Here is a 23,200-nt window from a genome sequence, read left to right on the forward strand (position 1 = left end):
AGTAAAGAACGGATAAATTCCATTTTAAATAAACATGACGATTTATCAGCATCAACCTCTGAGACAGAATCCTCTGTATCAGAAGAATCATTAGAATCAGAATGATGATGTTCATTTAAAAATTCATCTGTATAAAGAGAAGTTTTAAAAGACTTTTTATGTTTACCAGAAGGAGGAATAACAGACATAGCCTTCTTAATGGATTCAGAAACAAAATCTCTTATGTTATCAGGAACACTCTGACCATTAGATGTTGATGGAACTGCAACAGGTAATGGTACTTTACTAAAGGAAATATTTTCTGCATTAACAAGTTTGTCATGACATTTAATACAAACAACAGCTGGAGGAACAACTACCAAAAGTTTACAGCAGATACACTTAGCTTTGGTAGTTCCAGCACCAGGCAGCGATTTTCCAGTAGTATCTTCTGACTCAGTTGCAACGTGGGACATCTTGCAATATGTAATAGAAAAAACAACATATAAAGCAAAATTGATCAAATTCCTTAAATGACAGTTTCAGGAATGGGAAAAAATGCCAGTGAACAAGCTTCTAGCAACCAGAAGCAACAAATAATGAGACTTAAATAAAGTGGAGACAAAATTGACGCCCACATTATTTGGCGCCTAAATGCTATTAGCGCCAAAAATGACGCCACATCTGGAACGCCGACATTTTTGGCGCGAAAAACGTCAAAAATGACGCAACTTCCGGCGACACGTATGACGCCGGAAATAGAAAAAAATTTTCGCGCCAAGAAAGTCTGCGCCAAGAATGACGCAATAAAATGAAGCATTTTCAGCCCCCGCAAGCCTAACAGCCCACAGGGAAAAAGTCAAATTTTAAGGTAAGATAAAAATGATATATTCAAATGCATTATCCCAAATATGAAACTGACTGTCTGAAATAAGGAAATGTTGAACATCCTGAGTCAAGGCAAATAAATGTTTAAATACATATATTTAGAACTTTATAAAAAAGTGCCCAACCATAGCTTTAGAGTGTCACAGAAAATAAGACTTACTTACCCCAGGACACTCATCTACATGTTGTAGAAAGCCAAACCAGTACTGAAACGAAAATCAGCAGAGGTAATGGTATAAATATAAGAGTATATCGTCGATCTGAAAAGGGAGGTAAGAGATGAATCTCTACGACCGATAACAGAGAACCCATGAAATAGACCCCGTAGAAGGAGATCATTGAATTCAAACAGGCAATACTCTCCTCACATCCCTCTGACATTCACTGCACGCTGAGAGGAAAACCGGGCTCCAACCTGCTGCGGAGCGCATATCAACGTAGAATCTAGCACAAACTTACTTCACCACCTCCATAGGAGGTAAAGTTTGTAAAACTGATTTGTGGGTGTGGTGAGGGGTGTATTTATAGGCATTTTGAGGTTTGGGAAACTTTGCCCCTCCTGGTAGGAATGTATATCCCATACGTCACTAGCTCATGGACTCTTGCTAATTACATGAAAGAAATTAGACTGTTTTGCCTTTGATTTGGCCCTGTCCTGAGGAAGGGTATGACCCTTACCTCCAGTAATGTCAGCAATAATTTCTTTCAAACCAGGCCCGAATAAGGTCTGCCCCTTGAAAGGAATGTTGAGTAATTTAGACTTTGAAGTCACATCAGCTGACCAGGATTTGAGCCATAGCGCCCTACGAGCCTGGATGGCGAATCCGGAATTCTTAGCCGTTAGTTTAGTCAAATGAACAATGGCATCAGAAACAAATGAGTTAGCTAGCTTAAGAGTTCTAAGCTTGTCAACAATTTCAGTCAATGGAGCTGTATGGATGGCCTCTTCCAGGGCCTCAAACCAGAATGCCGCCGCAGCAGTGACAGGCGCAATGCATGCAAGGTGCTGTAAAATAAAACCTTGTTGAATAAACATTTTCTTAAGGTAACCCTCCAATTTTTTATCCATTGGATCTGAAAAAGCACAACTGTCCTCAACCAGGATAGTGGTACGCTTTGTTAAAGTAGAAACTGCTCCCTCCACCTTAGGGACAGTCTGCCATAAGTCCTGTGTAGTGGCATCTATTGGAAACATTTTTCTAAATATAGGAGGTGGGGAAAAGGGCACACCGGGCCTATCCCACTCCTTACTAATAATTTCTGTAAGCCTTTTAGGTATTGGAAAAACATCAGTACTCACCGGCACTGCATAGTATTTATCCAGCCTACACAATTTCTCTGGCACTGCAATTGTGTCACAGTCATTCAGAGCAGCTAATACCTCCCCAAGCAATACACGGAGGTTCTCAAGCTTAAATTTAAAATTAGAAATCTCTGAATCAGGTCTCCCCGATTCAGAGACGTCACCCACAGACTGAAGCTCTCCGTCCTCAGGTTCTGCATATTGTGACGCAGTATCAGACATGGCTCTTACAGCATCTACGCGCTCTGTATCTCGTCTAACCCCAGAGCTATCGCGCTTGCCTCTCAATTCAGGCAATCTGGATAATACCTCTGACAGGGTATTATTCATGATTGCAGCCATGTCCTGCAAAGTAATCGCTATGGGCGTCCCTGATGTACTTGGAGCCATATTAGCGTGCGTCCCTTGAGCGGGAGGCGAAGGGTCCGACACGTGGGGAGAGTTAGTCGGCATAACTTCCCCCTCGACAGACCCCTCTGGTGACAATTCTTTTATAGATAAAGACTGATCTTTACTGTTTAAGGTGAAATCAATACATTTAGTACACATTCTCCTATGGGGCTCCACCATGGCTTTTAAACATAATGAACAAGTATCCTCTGTTTCAGACATGTTTGTACAGACTAGCAATGAGACTAGCAAGCTTGGAAAACACTTTAAAGCAAGTTAACAAGCAATATAAAAAACGTTACTGTGCCTTTAAGAGAAACAAATTTTGACAAAATTTGAAATAACAGTGAAAAAAAGGCAGTTACACTAACAAAATTTTTACAGTGTATGTAACATCAGCAGAGCATTGCACCCACTTGCAAATGGATGATTAACCCCTTAATAACAAAAACAGAATAATAAATGACAAAAACGTTTTTTAAACACAGTCACAACAACTGCCACAGTCTACTGTGATTGTTACCCTCCTCAAACACGACTTTGAAGCCTTTTGAGCCCTTCAGAGATGTCCTGTATCATGCAGAGGGAAGCTGAATGTCTCTGTCAGTATTTTTATCTGCACAGAAAAGCACTAAAATAGGCCCTTCCCACTCATATTGCAACAGTGGAAAGCTTCAGGAAACTGTCTCTAGGCAGAAATCAAACCAGCCATGTGGTAAAAAACTAGGCCCCAATAAGTTTTGTCACCAAACATATATAAAAACGATTAACATGCCAGCAAACGTTTTATATTACATTTTTATAAGAGTATGCATCTCTATTAATAAGCAAAACGAAATGGATGGCGCTGGTCTTGGTGTGTAGTTAATTTCTAATGATAGATAGAAATGGACTTGATGTGCAAGTTAAATCCGACAAAATAATGTGCAGTATACTCACTCCTTTAGTAATGTGAGTTCAGCTTCTAAGGTGTGTCTCTCTCCAAAAGATCAAAAGGTAATTCTCAAAGGTGTTATCAGCTGGGCTAAAAATGGATTAAAAAACCCCATCAGCAGTAAGGTAATAACTTTTGTTATAAATCATGTAGTAACTTACTTATCCAATATAGTAAGTCCGGCTCGTCACAGGAAAGAACGATTCCCAATATAAGAGATAAAAAATATTTATTTTAGCTCTACGCGTTTCAACGCTCAAGCGTCTTTTTCAAGAGCAGTAAAAACAAGTAAAAGGTTTGCATGATACTGTGACACATTGTAGCCGGATTTATATACAGTTGTATCGATGTTCCAATTTCCTGTGTATGACAGGAAATTGGACTCACATGAAAGATATACAAAGCAGTTTATATACAAAGCAGTTTATATAGATGTTTAGGCCCAACCCTATTCTTAACATTGCTAAATCTTTTTTATGTCGCTATATCAAAGTTAAAAACAAATATTTTGTAATATGGTTCGGCATAAACATACAAACGATAAATGATAGCCAATGGCAACGTTCCTTCAAAACTGCTTTGTACCTCACTCCTCAGAATATGTGAGAACAGCCATGGATCTTAGTTACTTCTGCTAGGATCATAGAAAATGCAGGCATATTCTTCTTCTAAATACTGCCTGAGATAAACAACACACTCTGGTACCATTTAAAAATAACAAACTTTTGATTGAAGAAATAAACTAAGTATAAAACACCACACTCCTCTTACAACCTCCATCTTGGTTGAGGCTTGCAAGAGAATGACTGGATATGGCAGTTAGGGGAGGAGCTATATAGCAGTTCTGCTGTGGGTGATCCTCTTGCAACTTCCTGTTGGGAAGGAGAATATCCCATAAGTAATGGATGATCCGTGGACTGGATACACTTAACAAGAGAAATAAAAAGAGCACACAATTTTACAGAACAGTGGAAAATGCACCAATCCTTTTGAAATTTTCACAGTATGTACCTAAGGCTTTAATATGATTGCAAAACAACTTGCAGAACGATTAACCCCTTAATGCCCAAACCGGAGCAGCCTAAAGCCAACAACCGGTTAAATAACTACAGCACCTTGCCACAGCTCACTGCTGTGGCCCTACCTGTCCTTAGGGATCAGTTTTGGGGGAATAAAGCTTCTTTTAGGCCCTCAATCAGCAGCTGGACCCTCCATGTGAAGCAGCATGAACTGTCTTTCAATTCTAACTGCGCATCTGCGGCGCAAAATTAGGCCCCTCCCACTCCACTCCGGAGTCGTGAGGACTACAAAAATCACTTCTAAGTGACTAAATTTTTGCCATGTGGATAATAACCCCAGAAAAACACTCCAAAGTGCTTAAAAAAGTGTCTCCAATGAGTATTTTTTGAAACAAATAATCGATTGCCCTGCATTAGTGTCAACCAGCCTAATTAGCCCTGTTATGTAAGCATTCAATTCTTTACTAAGTCTCAGAACATAGCTTACCCTCCCCACATGGTGATCTTGTCAGCCTTCAAGCATTATCTCAGTCTTGTCTAGAAATAAATGACTGAACATACCTCATTGCAGTCAAGCCTGCAAACTGTTCCCCCCAAATGAAGTTTTCTGGTACTCCTCAGTCCTGTGTGGGAACAGCAGTGGATTTTAGTTACAACATGCTAAAATCATTTTCCTCTCAGCAGAAATCTTCATCACTTTTCTGCTAGAGAGTAAATAGTACAAACCGGTACCATTTAAAAATAACAAACTTTTGATTGAAGATATAAAACTACAACTCTAACACCACATTCACTTTACCCTCCCGTAGAGAGACCCTAGTGCTTAGAGCCGGCAAAGAGAATGACTGGGGGGTGGAGCTAGATGGGGAGCTATATGGACAGCTCTGCTGTGTGCTCTCTTTGCCACTTCCTGTAGGGAATGAGAATATCCCACAAGTAAAGGATGAACTTTGCAAGAGAAAGCTTGTTTTTTTTTATAGGACAGGTATTTTTAATATACAACTATAATTATCAAGAAATATGGTATCTTTCCCTAATGAGGTGGAACTGACCATGAAGCTGAAGAATCTCTTCCAAATTGGAGAAGACACTTCGGATTTCTGGTAAAGTAAGGATGGTCTCACGCATCAGCCGCTGGTGAAACACCTGGTCCAAAACATTGAGAGTGCGTACATGTGCCCGTTCTGTATAAAATAGCTCTGTGAGAAAACAAACAAGTGTAAGGCATGTGACCAACGACATCCTCAATACGAACATTTGCATGCTAATGCACTCTAGCAAATGGATATTAAAGGGACAGAAACCACTACATGATTCAGATAGAGCACACAACTATAAACAACTTTCCAGTTTACTTCCATTATCAAATTTTCTTGTTACCCTTTGTTGAAAAGCAAGGATATAAGCTCAGGAAATGTCTGCAGCACTACATGGCAGCAGTTTTATAAAAATGTTATACATTAGCAAGAGCAATAGATGGCAGCAGTTTTATAATAATGTTATACACTAGCAAGAGCACTAGATGGCAGCAGTTTTATAATAATGTTATACATTAGCAAGAGCACTAGATGGCAGCAGTTTTATAACAATGTTATACACTAGCAAGAGCACTAGATGGCAGCAGTTTTATAATAATGTTATACATTAGCAAGAGCACAAGAGGGCAGCCGTTTTATAATAATGTTATACATTATCAAGAGCACTAGAGGGCAGCAGTTTTATAATAATGTTATACATTAGCAAGAGCACTAGATGGCAGCAGTTTTATAATAATGTTATACATTAGCAAGAGCATTAGATGGCAGCAGTTTTATAATAATATTATACATTAGCAGGAGCACTAGAGGGCAGCAGTTTTATAACAATGATATACATTAGCAAGAGCACTAGATGGCAGCAGTTTTATAATAATGTTATACATTAGCAAGAGCTTTAGATGGCAGCAGTTGTATAATAATGTTATACATTAGCAAGAGCACTAGATGGCAGCAGTTTTATAATAATGTTATACATTAGCAAGAGCATAAGATGGCAGCAGATTTATAATAACGTAATACATTAGCAAGAGCACTAGATGGCAGCGGTTTTATAATAATGTTATACATTAGCAGGAGCACTAGATGGCGGCAGTTTTATAATAATGTTATACATTAGCAAGAGCACTAGAGGGCAGCAGTTTTATAATAATGTTAAGTGTAAGGCAGTCTCATGTGACCAACGACATCCTCAATACGAACATTTGCATGCTAATGCACTCTAGCAAATGGATATTAAAGGGACAGAAACCACTACATGATTCAGATAGAGCACACAACTATAAACAACTTTCCAGTTTACTTCCATTATCAAATTTTCGTGTTACCCTTTGTTTAAAAGCAAGGATATAAGCTCAGTAAATGTCTGCAGCACTACATGGCAGCAGTTTTATAAAAATGTTATACATTAGCAAGAGCAATAGATGGCAGCAGTTTTATAATAATGTTATACACTAGCAAGAGCACTAGATGGCAGCAGTTTTATAATAATGTTATACATTAGCAAGAGCACTAGATGGCAGCAGTTTTATAACAATGTTATACATTAGCAAGAGCACTAGAGGGCAGCAGTTTTATAATAATGTTATACATTAGCAAGAGCACTAGATGGCAGCAGTTTTATAATAATGTTATACATTAGCAAGAGCACTAGATGGCAGCAGTTTTATAATAATGTTATACATTAGCAAGAGCACTAGAGGGCAGCAGTTTTATAATAATGTTATACATTAGCAAGAGCACTAGATGGCAGTAGTTTTATAATAATGTTATACATTAGCAAGAGCACTAGATGGCAGCAGTTTTATAATAATGTTATACATTAGCAAGAGCATTAGATGGCAGCAGTTTTATAATAATGTTATACATTAGCAAGAGCACTAGAAGGCACCAGTTTTATAACAATTGTATACATTAGCAAGAGCACTAGATGGCAGAAGTTTTATAATAATGTTATACATTAGCAAGAGCACTATATGGCAGCAGTTTTATAATAATGTTATACATTAGCAAGAGCACTAGATGGCAGAAGTTTTATAATAATGTTATACATTAGCAAGAGCACTAGAGGGCGGCAGTTTTATAATAATGTTAAGTGTAAGGCAGTCTCATGTGACCAACGACATCCTCAATACGAACATTTGCATGCTAATGCACTCTAGCAAATGGATATTAAAGGGACAGAAACCACTACATGATTCAGATAGAGCATACAACTATAAACAACTTTCCAGTTTACTTCCATTATCAAATTTTCGTGTTACCCTTTGTTGAAAAGCAAGGATATAAGCTCAGTAAATGTCTGCAGCACTACATGGCAGCAGTTTTATAAAAATGTTATACATTAGCAAGAGCAATAGATGGCAGCAGTTTTATAATAATGTTATACACTAGCAAGAGCACTAGATGGCAGCAGTTTTATAATAATGTTATACATTAGCAAGAGCACTAGATTGCAGCAGTTTTATAACAATGTTATACATTAGCAAGAGCACTAGAGGGCAGCAGTTTTATAATAATGTTATAAATTAGCAAGAGCACTAGATGGCAGCAGTTTTATAGCAATGTTATAAATTAGCAAGAGCACTAGATGGCAGCAGTTTTATAATAATGTTATACATTAGCAAGAGAACTAGATGGCAGCAGTTGTATAACAATATTATACATTACCAAGAGCACTAGATGGTAGCAGTTTTATAATAATGTCATACATTAGCAAGAGCACTAGATGGCAGCAGTTTTATAACAATGCTATACATTAGCAAGAACACTAGAAGACAACAGTTTTATAATGTTATACATTAGCAAGAGCACTAGATGGCAGCAGCTTTATAATAATGTTATACATTAGCAAGAGCACTAGATGGCAGCAGTTTTATAACAATGTTATACATTAGCAAGAGCACTAGATGGCAGCAGTTTGAGAACAATGTTATACATTAGCAAGAGCACTAGATGGCAGCACTTTTATAAAAAATGTCATACATTAGCAAGAGAACTAGATGGCAGCAGTTTTATAACAATGTTATACATTAGCAAGAGCACTAGATGGCAGCAGTTTGAGAACAATGTTATACATTAGCAAGAGCACTAGATGGCAGCAGTTTTATAATAATGTTATACATTAGCAAGCGCATTAGACTGCAGCAGTTTTATAATAATGTTATACATTAGCAAGAGCATTAGATGGCAGTAGTTTTATAGTGTTATGCATTAGCAAGAGCACTAGATGGCAGCAGTTTTTATAATAATGTTATACATTAGCAAGAGCACTAGATGGCAGTTTTTATAATAATGTTATGCATTAGCAAGAGCACTAGATGGCAGCAGTTTTATAACAATATTATACATTAGCAAGAGCACTAGAGGGCAGCACTATTTTCTGTCATGTGATGCTTCAGACATGTGCATGCTACCTATCTAGATATCTCTTTAACAAAGAATAACATAAGAATGAAGCAAATTTGAAAATAGAAGTAAATTGGAAACATTTTTAAAATTGTATTCTCTATCTGAATCATGAAAGAAAAAAATTGTGTTTCACGTCCCTTTAAATAACCCACAAGAATAATATAGAACATATAAATAAACACCAAAATTAAAATATGCAGTCTAATGGAATTTAAAATGGCATTCATTGAACAGCAATATTCTATAATCTTGTAACATATTTTCTTCTCAATTCTTACAAGATATGTATTCTAAGTGGGTTTATTTTCCCATTTTGAACGTCTGTGTGGTGTGTAACAGGAGCTGTTCTATGCAATTACCGTGTATAACTTCCTGCTGCTTGATTTCATGTGGTTTAAGGTCCTTCAAGATTTCTCTGCTCACAAGTTCTTGCCAGTTGGGGGGATCCATTTCTAGGTCTGGATCATAGAGTTCGTCCTCGCTATGGGTGTCACCAAGAACTAAGCTGTCCAGTCTGCACCAAGTATAGTGAACAATGAATTATTCTCAACACTAGAAGCACAGGTAGGTTCAGAGTAAACCAGACAAATTAAATCAAATAAGACAAGGAAAGAGGAGACAAATACTTATGCACTGAATAATATTCTAACAAAGCTTTGTGCTGTTTGCATATGCCAGGTAATTGCCTATAAAAATATTTCTAAACATTTTGTTAGCTATATTTATAGAATATATTCAAATGAAAGCAACATACTTTCTGGAAGCTTTTGGAGTGTCCTGTTCATTAAACCTGGTGAAAGAAAGATGAATATGAATAAAAATAGCTCAGATGAAAAAGTTAAACATGTTTCTGAAGGAGCGAAAGTGCCAGATTTATTTTCACAACACAACAATATTTAAATTACCACCTGACATTAATACAAACTCCCTTACCTGTCTGTTTCTCCAACCTCCTCCTGCAGGAGATCCAGAGGCGGAGACGGGAAATCAAACACAGTACCAGGAGTACGGGGATTACCATCACACGATTCTACGGAGGACGAGCCCTCCCCGGCAAGCTTTACAGCTAGGGAGATAGTAGATTGACAGCAGATATATAAGGCACTATATGAAAATCTCATAAAAACAGTCATACTCAGTATCAATGCATGTACAGCAGCTTATGTATGGCCCGAACTGCAACCAAACGCACCTGGTTCTTGATCCTTGCCCCCATCTGGAGAGCTGAAGCCACCTACACACACAGGCGAGTGGATGGAATGTGAGGGGTCTGGTCCCTCCACTGAACCACCACTGGTGCGTAATCTACTGCCATCTGCTGGTTCTGGGCTACTGGACGAGGATGTGGATAAGTGCTTTGGATGCTTCTGCCTCTGTATTTCCATGGCCCTGCCAACTACACATAGAAAGCATGTTTGCCACGCAAAAAACTTACATGTTTACCATATTCCAACCTGCTGGAAATCCTTGGCCCATTTATTTTTTCATTTAACATTGCTTTATAATAGGGAACAAGAGTTTTTTTTTTTTTTTTTAAAACAAAGATTTTTATTTAGGTAATTGCTAACAAATTACATGTAGAATATAATCCTTCATGCCCAAAAGTACAAACTTTTTGACATTCATGAGTCATCTATAACCAAATTAAAGAATCAAGCACATATTTAGTACAGTCTCAAAAGTAAATATATCAATAGCCGTATCTACACAACCTAAAGTATATTATAATATCTCTTCAAAATTGTTTACTTTACTCATGTAGGTACTATAATTCGGGAGAAAGAACCTATGGAGACAATACCTCATTTTAAGTAGTAGGGGGAGGGGGTATATTGATAGCTTCCATGGATAATCACACTTAAACATAGTATGGGGAGGTAAATATGGGGTCTGTGCCCCTAAGCTTAACCAGTAAGCTATATAATGGGGGAAATGGAGCTTACCATAGTACAGAAGACTTATAACATATATACTCTACTAAGGTGGAGAATTTTAAAGCATATGTTACGGTATCAACAGGATACCAAGGGTTAATACCAGGTGAACGATGTCCTGAATATGGGATCAGCAACTCACAACCCAGCCAGTTCCCCCCTCAAACATGAGACCAGGCTCCACATTGAAGGTAAAAACAGAATGTACTTTATTGAGGGCTATATGCCCAGTATTTATGCAGGTCTGAGACCAGATGGGGGGGGGTTGAAAGAATATTGTACATTAGATAGAGGGAAAACGCCCTTTGACATGATACAATAGAATTACATTACTAAAGCAGATAAACAATGTAGTCCTTCTTATCACTTGGGCGTCTGCTCTCTGGATGTGATTAAACAAAGTGAATGTTTATCACTAAACTTAATTACAGTACACAATAGCTGAGGCTAGCAACCTTGTCTTTAGAAAATAGCTTCTTAAAGCTGAACAAAGTTAACTCTTTCAGTACTGACAGAAGGGTCTGTCACAGCATATATACTAACATAGCGTATACATTTCAGATGGCTACCAGCATATATCTAGTATCAGAAAAGTTAGGATAAACAGCTTAATCTAAGGTTCAGAACTATAAACATTTTTAGGACTTCTAAGAACTATTGAACATATTAAACATACCTATGACATATATAGTATATAAAGTATAAGTGAACAGTTAACCCCTATGTTCAATAAACATGTCATATGAGTACATATTCCCCATAGGGAAAACAATGGCCTCTCTTGGACCTAACCATTTAACTACTAGCAATAAGGGGACTGGATAGGGGACTTGCAGTAGGGATATAAGGGATAGGCTCACTCTTGGACCCTTAGGACTATAAATGGTAACAATAGCATCTGAAGAAAGTAAGGGGACTGAAAATGAAAATATAGTATAAAATGTCTATAATATTGGCTTAGGAGTAGGTTCATGGGGTATAATTCTCTTAGTTTACAAAGTAAACAGATTACGAGGGGGGGGGGAAAGAACTAATGAAGGCCACATTAAATATGACCAATATAATTAAAACCAAGTTAAGCTATGGCAAAATGATGCTTAAATATTGGTGCAATATAATGAAAAAGGGTAGTTTAGGGAAAGAGAATTCAAATTGCTCACTATCCATTCTCAAATCTTAATAAAGAAAGTTGCAAACCCACTAGATGATTTTAGCATGTAAGATATCAACTAGCCAGAAAAAACGTCATAAGCTAAATACATAAAAGCATATTGTTTGACTTCCGGTGGGTTGAGCTACAGTGTGGACGGGATAGCAACAGGCTCCGTGCTAATGTCCGCTTAAAACTAATTATTTGCACCCCATGCTGGCTCCCAAACTATTCCTTGGCTGTACTGAACTTGCAACTAGCCTGGAAGCATTGATTTTAATAGATGCTGCGGTTTGAGAGGAAAGACACCTTACACCCTCACCACTGGAAGTATAGCGAGCACCGGTCGCCATCTTGCGCTCCCACATGGAGCGTGCAACTTTTCTCCCTTTGCCTGAAGCAGGGTCATCCCCGCTCTTGTTGAACCACATACGCCTACCGATCGTGGTGGGGCACGCTGAAAACTGGGGCCGTTGTGTGCTTTGGAGGTCTGCCAGTCCTGAGAAACAAGCCGGACACTGCCGAAGTGCGGAAGACACCCTGGAGGGTCGGGGCTCCGCTCCGGAGTCGGCCTCTACAGATCTTTACAAAACACTGCAGAGACTGTCACCTGAGAGACCTTAGAAACTGGTGCACCGGAGATATAGATCTATTGGCACGCACGCAAGATAAAGGTAAAGGGGAGAAGACAAACAAAAAAAAAAAAGCAAAAGCAAAGTAAAAGCAAAATGGTAGTTTACAATCTGTGCATTACACTAACTTCCCAATTAAATTGTTCATAACTGCTCACAGACTTATGGGTGGATAAAACCGGGCACATAACCCTTAACTGCATTTGAGCTGGCCCTGAGTACCTAAGAACTTTCTGTTTAGCGGAGCAGGGGGAGCTGAACAGCTGTGTGAAGCTTTATTACAGGCCCTGAATGCTTTAACTTTCTTACTGTGGACTGCTTTTGATCCGGCTGCACTGATTACACTTAGAGAATAGCAGGAAAACTGAGCTGAAGTTGGTAAACACAAGAGACTGCTGTGCTCTGCTGCGCAATCCTAAACTGCAAGAACGTGTACCTCTCAAAATCACATCGCAGCACTGAGGAACATTCCACTCTGATAAACTGGTACTGGTGTGCAACTAGTGGGATCACATAGCCTCATTTAGACATTTGCCTACTGTGATTTTTCACCCTCTGAAGAAGCCCCATACAGTTATACCTCCTGCCAAGGTTTGCAAGCTATATCACTATTCATCAACCCGGGGGAGGCAGAGAGATACAGCTCTGGGTGACCTGCCTAGCTGCTATGGGATATTTGAAATATAGCCTGTAGACGCTGGACACCGGCTAGAAAGCTTAGAGTGTCTTGACACTGGCGACTCCGGACTAATATCACACAAGACACTTTTGCAGTAAAAGGACAGTATCCCTCCTCTTCCTTTCCCGCTCCGTGGCCTGGAGCGGGTCATAGCCTATCCCCAGATACCCAGCAACAGGTCTCTCCTACAAAGTCAGTTTCTACCCAAGAGGCAGAGGGCCCCAATACAGGGGAGCAGCATCTAAACTCCCTGCTGCTGTCCAAGCTGTACATCTTACAGAAGGGTATGGACAACCTGACATCTGAAGTCAAGCAATTCAACTCCAGATTGGCGGGAGCGGAGCAGAGAATCTCGGACCTAGAGGATGGCCATCACACTTCCTCCATCCAGGTCAAAGCATTGTTGCAACAAAATAAATATCTACACCAAAAGTTGGATGACCTGGAGAATCGCTCACGCAGGAACAATGTCCGTTTGGTGGGACTGCCAGAGTCTGTCCGGCCATCGGAGTTGCTGTATTTTGCTGCCGACTGCATACCAATGAAGGCAGAGAGAGCTCATCGCATTGGAAATGACAGACCATCCATAGAAGGGAAAAAATCGCCCCCTCGAGGAGTGATGATCAAATATCTCAATTTCCAGTCTAAAATTCAACTCCTTAAAGCATACAGGAAAATTGAAATGTTGTTATATGATGGAAAAAGAATCTACATCTTTCAAGACTACTCTTCAGAGGTTGCAAAGAAGAGAAAGGACTTTGCCCCGCTATGCAGCACACAACATAAAGAAAAGCGGCAAGCTATCCTTCTCTTTCCAGCACGCCTGAAACTTCGCACCCCACAAGGCTTCAAATTTTTTGATTCACCTAGTGAGGCTCAGGATTTGTTGGATCAGGAAAGGGACACTCCGGCTCGCCCTTCTCTGGGGCGGGGAGACTCTCCTGGATGACGCACAGGACTTAGCTAATAGCTCTGCAGCTTCTCTGCGGACTATATAGTTGAGATACTGCTCTCGTGTCTCAGACTTTCTTGGACTAACGCAAGAAGATACCGTGATGGATAGGTATCGTATGGTAATGTTCAGAAATGTTGTTGTTGCTTTATGTAAATATGTTAAGTTTTTATTTAGGTTATGTTTAATGCATATATTGATGCCATGTGTCCCATGTTTCCTACCGCAACGGGGTGCTTGGTTAGCTAGATATCACACCACTGTGTTTAGCGATGTGTCATGTATGCTGAATATACCAATGTCATGTGTCCCAAGATCCCTATCAAAAGGAAAACTATATTGACCCATCTTAAGAAGTCACAAGCTTATATCATGCTTCTGCAAGAAACCCACCTGACGGCGGTGGAACATGATAAACTTAAAGACAACTGGATTTCTGAGGTCCTTAGTGCCCCTTATAACAGTTCTAGTAGAGGAGTAGCCCTCCTGATACGAAAGGGCCTGGAATATGAGCTGGGAAGTGTGAAAATAGACCCGGAGGGTAGGTTTCTTATTGCTAGAATTCAATGGCAGGGAGACTGGTATACCCTATGTAATGTATACGGCCCTAACCACAGAGCACCCAAATTCTGGAGCTCCCTAACCTCTTTACTGGCCCAACATCTAGATACTAAACTCATCATAGCGGGCGACTTTAATCTTACTCCAAATTCGGTATTAGACAGATTCCGTGACCCGACTAGCCCCCGAAGTCCCCAGTCAAAGAGGGAAATGACGGCATACCCATGAGAATATTCCACACCTTACTTAACTCATTGGGGGTCCACGACATCTGGAGGAGACATAACCCTTCTGGCAGGGATTATACCTGTGCCTCTCGTGCACATAACTCCCTTTCCCGGATAGATCTTTTTCTCACGTCCACCTCATTAGAACTCTTGATCACAGAAACCAAGATTGCCAATATTACCATCTCGGACCATGCACCCATCTATATAACTTTTACACCAACCCCACACCCGACGAACAAGAGAATATTTAGATTCCCAACCCATCTCATAAAATCTCCAGACTTTATAATGTATTTAACGAGACAATGGGACGACCTGACTGCGATCTAACAATAGAGCGCACCTGTCAACCCCAGTTCTTTTCTGGGAGACGGCTAAAGCTGTTCTCAGAGGCGATACTATTGCCTACCTAACCAATCAGAAGAGACTTCAAACTAGTAGGGATGAGCACTACAATAACCAACTGACCAATGCATATACTAAATATTGCCAAGCCCCCACCACTCAGAATAGGTCTTCTTACTACTTCGCAGCAAAGAAGGAGAGGGATACCTTTTTATTGCAAAACTCCATACGCAGAGATCAAAGAAATCAAGTTTTTTTTTTAAGACATGGCAATAGATTGGGTAAATTTCTGGCCTCACTAGTCAAAATTAAGCAGGCAAATAGGGGGGGTACCGGTGATCGCAGCCCAGGGCCAGTTAACTAGGGATAAGACCTCTATAGTCTCAGAGTTCACGAGATATTACAGCAGTTTATACCAGTCACAGCCTCCTCAGATTGATGCACAACATAAATTTGTGTCCTGTCTTTGACTTGTCCTTCCCAGAATTACGGAGGAGCAACTGGAGACCCTAAATGCCCCGATCACTCCACACGAGGTGGCACATACCATTCAATCCCTTGTGCTTGGGAAAACACCCAACTATTTTACAGGCCAACATGCCCCATCGGCTAATTTCTCGGCAGCTAATATCACAGTGATACATAAGGAAGGTAGAGACCCTACTAACCCTGCGTCATATAGACCGATCTCCCTCCTGAATGTTGATTACAAATTACTAACTAAACTTCTGGCTAACCGTTTAAAGCATATCCTCCCTCATGTTCTACACCCGGACCAGACAGGCTTTACCCTGCGACATTCCTCGGTTGCGAACATTCGGAGGGTTCTTCATGCTGTGACACACCACTGGCTGGCCAAGCGAGAGGGGACCCTGGCGTCTCTCCCGGAGGCCTTCCTGCTATCCTTGGATGCAGAAAAGGAATTCGATAGGGTGGAGTGGACTCATCTTTTCCGTGCCATGGAAACCTTTGGCATCTCAGGCCGCTTCACAGCTTTCCTTAAGGACATTTACCCCAATCCTGTGGCATATCTTGTGATTAATGGTCTCTACTCCCCCTCGATCCCCCTGCACAGGGGAACCCGCCAGGGGTGCCCTCTGTCTCCCCTCCTTTTTAACTTAGCGCTGGAGCCGCTGGCAACCGGTATCAGAGATATCTTCCCGGGTATAAGCATTAACTCACATAAACTCCAAGTGTCCCTATATGCAGATGATATGCTACTGTTTGTTTCAAATCCCCAACTCCATATCCCATGCATCTTAGACATGATAGATCTCTTTGGAAAGTTCTCAGGATATAAAATCAATATCTCAAAGTCAGAAATTCTATGGTTACACTGCAAATCCAATCCCCACACAGACTTATACCCCTTTCGAGTGGTAGACTCATATTTAACATACCTAGGTATCCGTATCTCAGCAAACCCGCAGCAATAGGATTCTCACAATTTCTCTCCACTGATTAGGCAAATTAAGCAGGAACTTACCACTTGGCAGAACCTGCCACTTTCTTTAATGGGTAGGGTTCATGTCATTAAAATGATGATCCTCCCCAAGCTTTTGTATCCGTTGCAGATGCTCCCCTTGCTGCTCAGACGAAAAGACCTCGCCAACCTAAACGTTATAGTCCGAAACTTTCTTTGGAAGAATAGTAAACCGCGCATAGGAATACACAAATTGTATCTCCCTTACTCACGAGGAGGGTTAGGCTTACCAAACTTCTTATATTACAACTGGGCCTCCTTGGCAAAGCTGGCACTGGACTGGAAACTAAATACACAGCACTTTTCTAGTGCTCATTTAGAGCAAGCCTCACTGACTCAGATATCTCCTGCATTTCTCCCACATGCTGCCCTATCTGAACTACCAGTAAACATTCAGCATCATCCCATGTTCAGGGAGGTGCTCCTGGGCTGGAGAGCTATGGCTAAGGCACTGGCTTGGGACCCTGCCCACACGAAATATCTTCCCATTGTGGGAAACTTGAGATTCCAACCTGGCATGCTGTACCCTATATTCCGCAACTGGAGTGATCGGGGCATAGATAATGTTGATAAATTATTAGACTATGCTACTAAATCTGTTCTACCTTTTGATGTGATCTGCAGAAAGTTTCTTACTCCCTACACTCACAGATTTGCCTATTTTCAAGCACGACACTACATAAACCACATTTTACATAATTGCAAATCGTTCTGGGCGTCCTCGCCTCTAACCCGCACCATTGCACACTTTCAGGCGCATGACTTTGCAATCTCACCCATTTATCAAGAGCTACTTAATATTAAGGCTTTTCTAGCTTACCTTCAGAGAAAACGATACTTGACAGTCTTACCCTCACCTGGACAGCGACTTTGGCGGCTGACCTTAGAGAATCACAAATACGGGTCATATACCAAGACTACATTACACCTAGGCGACTGAGCAAATGGAGGACGCATTTCTCAAATGTGTGTGGCAAGTGCTCTTACCCAAACCCTGATTTTCTGCATTACATGTGGTATTGCCCCAAGGTTCGTAAATTTTGGAATCAAGTCTCATTTTGGCTTTCCAAGATTGTTAAAACTCCCGCTACACTCACACCCCTACAGGTACTGTTTCTATACCAGCTACTGGGCCCAAAGCGTGATAGGAAACTCCTTATAAACATCATACTGCTGGCAAGAAAATGTATTTTTTAAAAATGGCTTCATAAGGGAGCCCCGTCCGTTGTCCCTCTGAAACAGTTAATACTGAAAACTCTGCTGTTTGAACAGTATGACACCTTGTACTATGTGGGAGCGAGGATAGCTCGCTTTATTGCTAAATGGAGACCTTTCTTAGAATCCTTAGAGCCCCCGACCTTAAGACAAATTTTATACCCAAAAATACTATATATTTGCTTGAGGCGAACCTTAGGGGTGAGTGGAATGTCTGGTAGAGTGGATGCTGGGGGAGACGAGAGAGTTGCTTTGACCCCTTTTTCGGGTTCATTTACGATTCTCAAGGTTTGAATTGTTGTTTAATATAATACATGGCAAAGTTTGTTTTGTTTAGATGTTTGTTTAATTTTGTCATCTTGCAAATAACAAAAAGCATACTACCCTGGGATTCAGGTTAGACCCAGGGAGCTTTATATTTCGAAAGTTTTGTGTAATGCAATAAAAAAAATGCATCAGGTACTACTATAAACACCTGCCTCACAGGTGGGGAATGTCGTTTGGAACGCTTAACCGATTATGCCTGCTTTTCATGATGACGCAATTTTGTGACTGTTCCAATGTGACTCTGTACACTTGTTCTTTTACTCTGATGTACTTGATGCCAAATAAAATAAGTTTTTTAAAAAAAAGCATATTGTTTGCATCCGAACAAGGAGAAACTGTAGTCTAGAAAAACAAAAACAAAACCTAGCTAACAATTGGTACCGGAATACAATACCTATTTTATATTTCAGCCCCGTTTAACGCTTTAGGGAATCTATTATAGGGCTATCAGGCTGTAGTAAGGTTTTGTATTGTCTTAATAATTATATAGCAGACCCCACACAAATAGAAAAGAGAGGATTGATATATAGTTTAAAAATAGAAGACTATATGCAGCTACTGTAGATATTGTGAAAAATTCTAAGAATATGAGGTTGAAGCGTACAAGTAAACATGTGTAGGCCCTCCCGGCCGCAGACAGCCCACCCCCCTCTATGCAGGATAATAGTACAACCTATAAGTATAATGCGATGACATTGGGTAGTTTAGGTATATACAAGCTACATATCAATATAAACAACAACTCTCTAGTATCTAAAACATTGTATCCGCCATTCATTGCACACATTTAGCTAGGTACAATAATAAACAATAACTGGGTGAGGTATGGGCTATAAAGTCTGGTGCCAAACTGCCATATACTGAGTTGTATAGAAACTTTAGACCTACTAGGAAATAATTTGCAGCTAAAGCATAATCGAAGCATACTGAGAATATTTCTATTAATCTATCAGTTAAGGTGCCATTTTGCATAAATTCAGTTACTAACAATAACCACTCTAACGTACAAAATGTAAGGATGTGGGGTAAATAGCTATGGAAGAAGCAGAATTACGATTACTGTCAATAGAGATATGATGTTATGGGAATGTCTATCCAATCCCAGCCTTGTACTGATTCAAGCTAGACTTCAACTGTGTTATACTGTCCTGTCCCAAGTCCATAAAAATGGAGCCAGCAGGAGCCTTGGTAGGAAATGCCTCTTTCGCCGGGCTATAATGTGGCTCATCTAGTCGGCTGGTATGGCTGCAGTTCATTTTCCTAATGCGGGCATCAGTATTCAGTGACTGCAGGGAGTCGTCGGGTCCGCTGTCCACCCGCTCTGGAAACTCCATTAAGCTAGGAAGGTCTGCCAAAGCAGTAAGCCAGAGTCGGTCATCCCATCTACATATTGCCTTGATCTGCTTTTTAAGCGGGTGCACATCCCACTCACGAAAGTCATTTGCACCACCCGTAAAATGTGCCGCTAGAAATCCACAGAAAGAAGCCGGTTCCTTGTCTTGAGACGGATATGTCTCACTCTTCTGTGCAAAGATCCTCTCGGGGCCTGCAAAGACATGGCCCAGAGACTTTATCAGGTCACGTTGAAAGTCTAGTAAGATGGTGCGTATTCTTGTAGTGATATCTCCCATGATACCAACTGCTAATCAATTATAACAGCTCTTCCCAAAGTCTTGGTAAGAATGCAGATGTGGCAACCTATACTTCTGAAACTGCAAAAAGCGTCCACGTGGTCGGTCTATAGGACAAATATCAGGAGGTATTTACATCTCAGGCTCAGAAAAGACAGAATTTATGCTTACCTGATAAATTACTTTCTCTTGCGGTGTATCCAGTCCACAGATTCATCCTTTACTTGTGGGATACCAATACCAAAGCTTTAGGACACGGATGAAGGGAGGGAACAAGACAGGTACCTTAAACGGAAGGCACCACTGCTTGCAAAACCTTTCTCCCAAAAATAGCCTCCGAAGAAGCAAAAGTATCGAATTCGTAAAATTTGGCAAAAGTATGCAGTGAAGACCAAGTCGCTGCCTTACAAATCTGTTCAACAGAAGCCTCATTCTTGAAAGCCCATGTGGAAGCCACTGCTCTGGTAGAATGAGCAGTAATTCTTTCAGGAGGCTGCTGGCCAGTAGTCTCATAGGCCAAACGGATGATGCTTTTCAGCCAAAAGGAAAGAGAGGTAGCAGTCGCTTTCTGACCTCTCCTCTTACCAGAATAGATAACAAACAAGGAAGATGTTTGTCTGAAATCCTTAGTTGCTTGCAAATAGAACTTTAGAGCACGAACTACGTCAAGATTGTGCAACAGACGTTCCTTCTTCGAAGAAGGATTGGGACACAGAGAAGGAACAACAATTTCCTGGTTAATATTCTTGTTAGAAACCACTTTAGGAAGAAAACCAGGTTTAGTACACAAAACTACCTTATCTGCATGGAACACCAGATAAGGTGAATCACACTGTAAGGCAGATAATTCTGAGACTCTTCGAGCAGAAGAGATAGCTACCAAAAACAAAACTTTCCAAGATAACAACTTAATATCTATGGAATGTAAAGGTTCAAACGGAACCCCTTGAAGAACTGAAAGAACTAGATTTAGACTCCATGGCGGTGCCACAGGTTTATAGACAGGCTTAATTCTGACCAAAGCCTGAGCAAACGCTTGAACGTCTGGTACCTCTACCAGACGCTTGTGTAAAAGGATAGACAGAGCGGATATTTTTCCTTTTAAGGAACTAGCTGACAAACCTTTCTCCAATCCTTCTTGGAGAAAGGACAATATCCTGGGAATCCTAATCTTACTCCATGAGTAACCCTTGGATTCACACCAACAAAGATATTTCCGCCATATCTTATGGTAGATTTTCCTGGTGACAGGCTTTCTAGCCTGAATCAGAGTATCTATAACTGACTCAGAGAACCCACGCTTTGATAGAATTAAGCGTTCAATCTCCAAGCAATCAGACGTAGAGAAACTAGATTTGGATGCTTGAACGGACCCTGTATTAGAAGGTCCTGCCTCATTGGCAGTGTCCATGGTGGGACAGATGACATGTCCACTAGGTCTGCATACCAAGTCCTGCGTGGCCACGCAGGCGCTATCAGAATCACCGAAGCCTTCTCATACTTGATTCTGGCGACCAGACGCGGGAGGAGAGGAAACGGTGGAAAAACATAAGCCAGATTGAAGGACCAAGGCGCTGCTAGAGCATCTATAAATACCGCCTTGGGGTCCCGGGACCTGGACCCGTAGAGAGGAAGTTTGGCGTTCTGACGGGACGCCATCAGATCCAATTCTGGAGTGCCCCATAGCTGAGTCAGCTGGGCAAATACCTCCGGGTGGAGTTCCCACTCCCCCGGGTGAAAAGTCTGACGACTTAGAAAATCCGCCTCCCAGTTGTCTACTCCTGGGATGTGAATTGCTGAGAGATGGCAGGAGTGATCCTCCGCCCACGTGATTATTTTGGTTACTTCCGTCATCGCTAGGGAACTCTTTGTTCCCCCTGATGATTGACGTAAGCTACAGTCGTGATGTTGTCCGACTGAAATCTGATGAATTTGGCCGCAGCTAGTTGAGGCCATGCCTGAAGAGCGTTGAATATCGCCCTCAGTTCCAGAATGTTTATCGGGAGAAGCGTTTCTTCCCGAGACCATAAGCCCTGAGCTTTCAGGGAGTCCCAGACCGCACCCCAGCCTAACAGACTGGCGTCGGTCGTTACAATGACCCACTCTGGCCTGCAGAAACATATTCCATGAGACAGGTGGTCCTGAGACAACCACCAGAGAAGAGAATCTCTGGTCTCCTGGTCCAACTGAATTTGAGGAGACAAATCTGCATAATCCCCATTCCACTGTTTGAGCATGCATAGTTGCAGTGGTCTGAGGTGTATCCGAGCAAAAGGGACTATGTCAATTGCCGCTACCATTAATCCGATTACCTCCATGCACTGAGCTACAGATGGCCGAGGAATGGAATGAAGAACTCAGCAAGTAGTTAAAAGTTTCAACTTTCTGACCTCCGTCAGAAATATTTTCATTTCCACTGAATCTATTAGAGTTCCTAGGAAGGGAACCCTTGTGAGTGGGGACAGAGAACTATTTTTGACGTTCACCTTCCACCCGTGAGAACTCAGAAAGGCCAATACAATCTCCGTGTGAGCCTTGGCTCTGTGAAAGGACGGTGCCTGAATTAAGATGTCGTCCAAATAAGGCTAAACCGAATGGAAGAGCCACGAACTGGTAATGCTTGTCTAGGAAAGCGAACCTGAGGAACTGATGATGATCTTTGTGGATAGGGATATGCAGGTACGCATCCTTTAGATCCATGGTAGTCATATATTGACCTTCCTGGATCATAGGTAAGATTGTCCAAATGGTCTCCATCTTGAATGATGGAACTCTGAGGAATCTGTTTAGAATTTTTAGATTCAGGATTGGTCTAAAAGTTCCATCTTTTTTGGGAACCACAAACAGGTTTGAGTAAAAACCCAGACCTTGTTCTGCAATTGGAACTGGGTATATATAGAAACATAGAAACATAGATATTGACGGCAGATAAGAGCCATAGGCCCAGCAAGTCTGCCCCACCTTACCTAACAGTATAAACTTATCTAGTTCGTAGGATAGCCCTATGCTTGTCCCATGCATTTTTAAAGTCCCCCACAGTGTTTGTTGCTACTACCTCTTGAGGAAGTTTATTCCATAAATCAATCACTCTTTCTGTAAAGAA

At 40.9% G+C, this 23,200-nt stretch overlaps 1 protein-coding gene across 3 annotated transcripts in view; it reads right to left on the bottom strand.

Annotated features, from left to right (window-relative positions):
- Window positions 1-23,200, bottom strand: part of ARHGEF12 (Rho guanine nucleotide exchange factor 12) — a 1,204,049-nt gene that overhangs the window by 292,758 nt on the left and 888,091 nt on the right. For all 3 annotated transcript variants that reach the window (XM_053691590.1, XM_053691589.1, XM_053691591.1), the window contains 5 exons: window positions 10,151-10,354; window positions 9,892-10,024; window positions 9,713-9,748; window positions 9,318-9,472; window positions 5,566-5,712 (listed from right to left, as the gene is read on the bottom strand). In XM_053691590.1, the coding sequence (XP_053547565.1) occupies window positions 5,566-5,712; window positions 9,318-9,472; window positions 9,713-9,748; window positions 9,892-10,024; window positions 10,151-10,354 (675 nt within the window). The remainder of the gene's footprint in view (window positions 1-5,565; window positions 5,713-9,317; window positions 9,473-9,712; window positions 9,749-9,891; window positions 10,025-10,150; window positions 10,355-23,200) is intronic.

This window comes from Bombina bombina, chromosome 8 (assembly GCF_027579735.1).
Source record: "Bombina bombina isolate aBomBom1 chromosome 8, aBomBom1.pri, whole genome shotgun sequence".
NCBI classification, from domain to species: domain Eukaryota; kingdom Metazoa; phylum Chordata; class Amphibia; order Anura; family Bombinatoridae; genus Bombina; species Bombina bombina.